Raw genomic sequence first — 2,274 nt, 5'->3', positions numbered from 1 at the left:
CCTAGGGACCTCCTCGTGGGCTTCACACACAGATCAAAGTGATGTTCACAACAAACTAGGGCACAGCCTCAGAGTGAGGAAAACATGCTAGAAAATACAATCCTAGGCAGAGGCTGCTGTGGTTTCCGGACTTTGAGTTTCTGAAGTTAAAAATCCCTAAGCTAGCACAAGTCAAGCCTAGAAAGGCTACTAGACATAGTCATATTTCGAAGGGTAAGAGCGTCTTCCATCCTCACTTCGAGGAGCTTCTTCATATCCTGCTGCCTTCCTGGGCTTTGCTTCATGCTCATAGCCTGAGCCACCCTTGTAGGGCCCAGTCCTGTAGGAGATATTCCGTCCTGAGGCATTGTAGGACACAGCTTTGTACCTGGAAGAGATACCACAGTTGGCATCAGCCTCTGGAAGGGCTGTGAGTACCCAACACTGCACCCTGTGCTCCTCTTTGCTCTTGGGTTTGAGGCAACTTTGCATTGGGTCATCACTTGGAGACACTCATTGAGTTCAGAGTCCACCAGCCATGGACAAGCTGCAAATCTCTGGCATGATTTTTCATTAACTTTTTCTCCCAGGAATAAATCCTTAGGTGAGTGAAGGATCTTACCTGTAATAATAACCAGCTCTGTAGCTGCACAAAGCCTGATGGGAATACCCCAACCCTGGAAGGCTTCAAGGCCAGGCTGGATAGGGCTTGGAGCAACAGAGATGCTCCAAGGGCTGGAGAGAGCTGGGGGTGTCCAGCCTGGAGAAGAGAGGCTCCAGAGAGACTTTAGAACCCCTTCCAGTGGCTAAAAGGGCTTCATGAGAGCTGGAGAAGGACTTTGGATAAGGGATGGAGGGACAGGACACAGGGAATGGCTTCAAACTAGTTTAGGTTGGCTATTGGGAAGGAATTCCTGGCTGTGAGGGTGGTGAGACACTGGCACAGGTTGCCCAGGGAGGCTGTGGTTGCCCCAACCCTGGCAGTGTTCACAGCCAGGGTGTTTCCAGCCTCTCAATGGACTGATATGGAAAAATTTTGGCACTGTTAGGGTACTCAGACACTGGAATATTGCCCAGGGAGGTGGTGGAGTCACCAGCTCTGGAGGCGTTTAAGAGGCACTGGAGGAACTGGTTTAGGGTTTACAGCAGTGAAAGGTCAATGGTTGGACTTGATGATCTTAGAGGTCTCCTCCAGCCTTGATGGTTCTATGACTGTGTGATAAATATTGCACCTGAGGTGTTACACTGAGAACATCCTGTGCTGTTTGCCATCCCAACACCTCCATACAAGCCCTTGCTATGTGTGCCACAGCTCAGCTTACCTGGATTCCTCTGGAATGAGCCCTCTGCAAGCAATGCACATCAAGATGCCTCCTACCAGGGCCAGGCCTCCTGCCACCCAGCCAACAAACAGAGCTGAGCCAAAGGTGTACCTAAGGACAGAGATGGGGTGGTTAGTGCTGTGACAGTGCTCCTGTCTCCTCCTTCTGGAATGCACTGAACATTCTCATCCTCCCTCTGGCCCTGCACAAATCCCCACAAGTCCCACCCATAGGCTCATCCTGAATGGGTTCCCCACCTCCTTCTGGAGTTGCATGACCAGAGATATCCCAGCCAAGCTGCTTCTCTTCAGTGCAGATAAGAGCCTCAATAAATAATCCAAGTCCTGCTGCCATCTCAACATACTTCCAGAGTTTCCCTTTCCTGTGGCTGCAGCCCTGGGGGACATTTCCACTGTCAATCTGCTTCTAGAACACACTGAACATTGGCCTTGCAGAAGTCCCACCTCAATGGGACTTCTCAATGGCTCATCCTCAATGGGTTCCCTATCTTCTTCTGGAGTGGCATGACCAGACACATCCCAGCCAAGCTGCTTCTCTCCACTGCAGATAAGAGACTCAATAAATCATCCAAGTCCTGCTGCCATCTCAACATACTTCCAGAGTTTCCCTTTCCTGGTTAACTGCAGCCCTGAGGGAGATCTCCCAGGCTCCCACCTACCTAGTCTGGACGTTCTGCATTCCCTGGTACATGCTGTTGGTTGACATCCAGAAGTTTGTGACCAACATGTTGGCAAACACAGACACTCCAGTGATGGCACACAAGCCTGAGGTCAGACAGAAGGACAACACTGAGCTCCACACAGTACAAACAGTCACCTGTGGCCTTGGGGAAGCACTTTAGAGGTCTGGAAAGATGGGGCAGATCCTGCTCTTTGAGCACCCACAATATTGTCCACATTCCTGGCAGGATTTCCTTGCATTCCCAGCCCAGCAGCAGGAACACAATGGCACA

At 50.8% G+C, this 2,274-nt stretch overlaps 1 protein-coding gene across 1 annotated transcript in view; it reads right to left on the bottom strand.

Annotated features, from left to right (window-relative positions):
* Positions 1-189: 189 nt before the first annotated feature.
* CLDN18 (claudin 18) overlaps positions 190-2,274 on the bottom strand; it is a gene marked incomplete at its 5' end in the record, with an annotated part of 3,493 nt that continues 1,408 nt past the window's right edge. Inside the window, 3 exons of the mRNA XM_009073871.1 lie at positions 190-367; positions 1,302-1,412; positions 1,981-2,086. Coding sequence (XP_009072119.1) covers positions 190-367; positions 1,302-1,412; positions 1,981-2,086 — 395 coding nt within the window. The remainder of the gene's footprint in view (positions 368-1,301; positions 1,413-1,980; positions 2,087-2,274) is intronic.

The sequence above is a fragment of the Acanthisitta chloris genome, unplaced genomic scaffold (assembly GCF_000695815.1).
Source record: "Acanthisitta chloris isolate BGI_N310 unplaced genomic scaffold, ASM69581v1 scaffold5174, whole genome shotgun sequence".
NCBI lineage: Eukaryota > Metazoa > Chordata > Aves > Passeriformes > Acanthisittidae > Acanthisitta > Acanthisitta chloris.
This window is presented reverse-complemented; position numbering and strand designations above follow the sequence as displayed.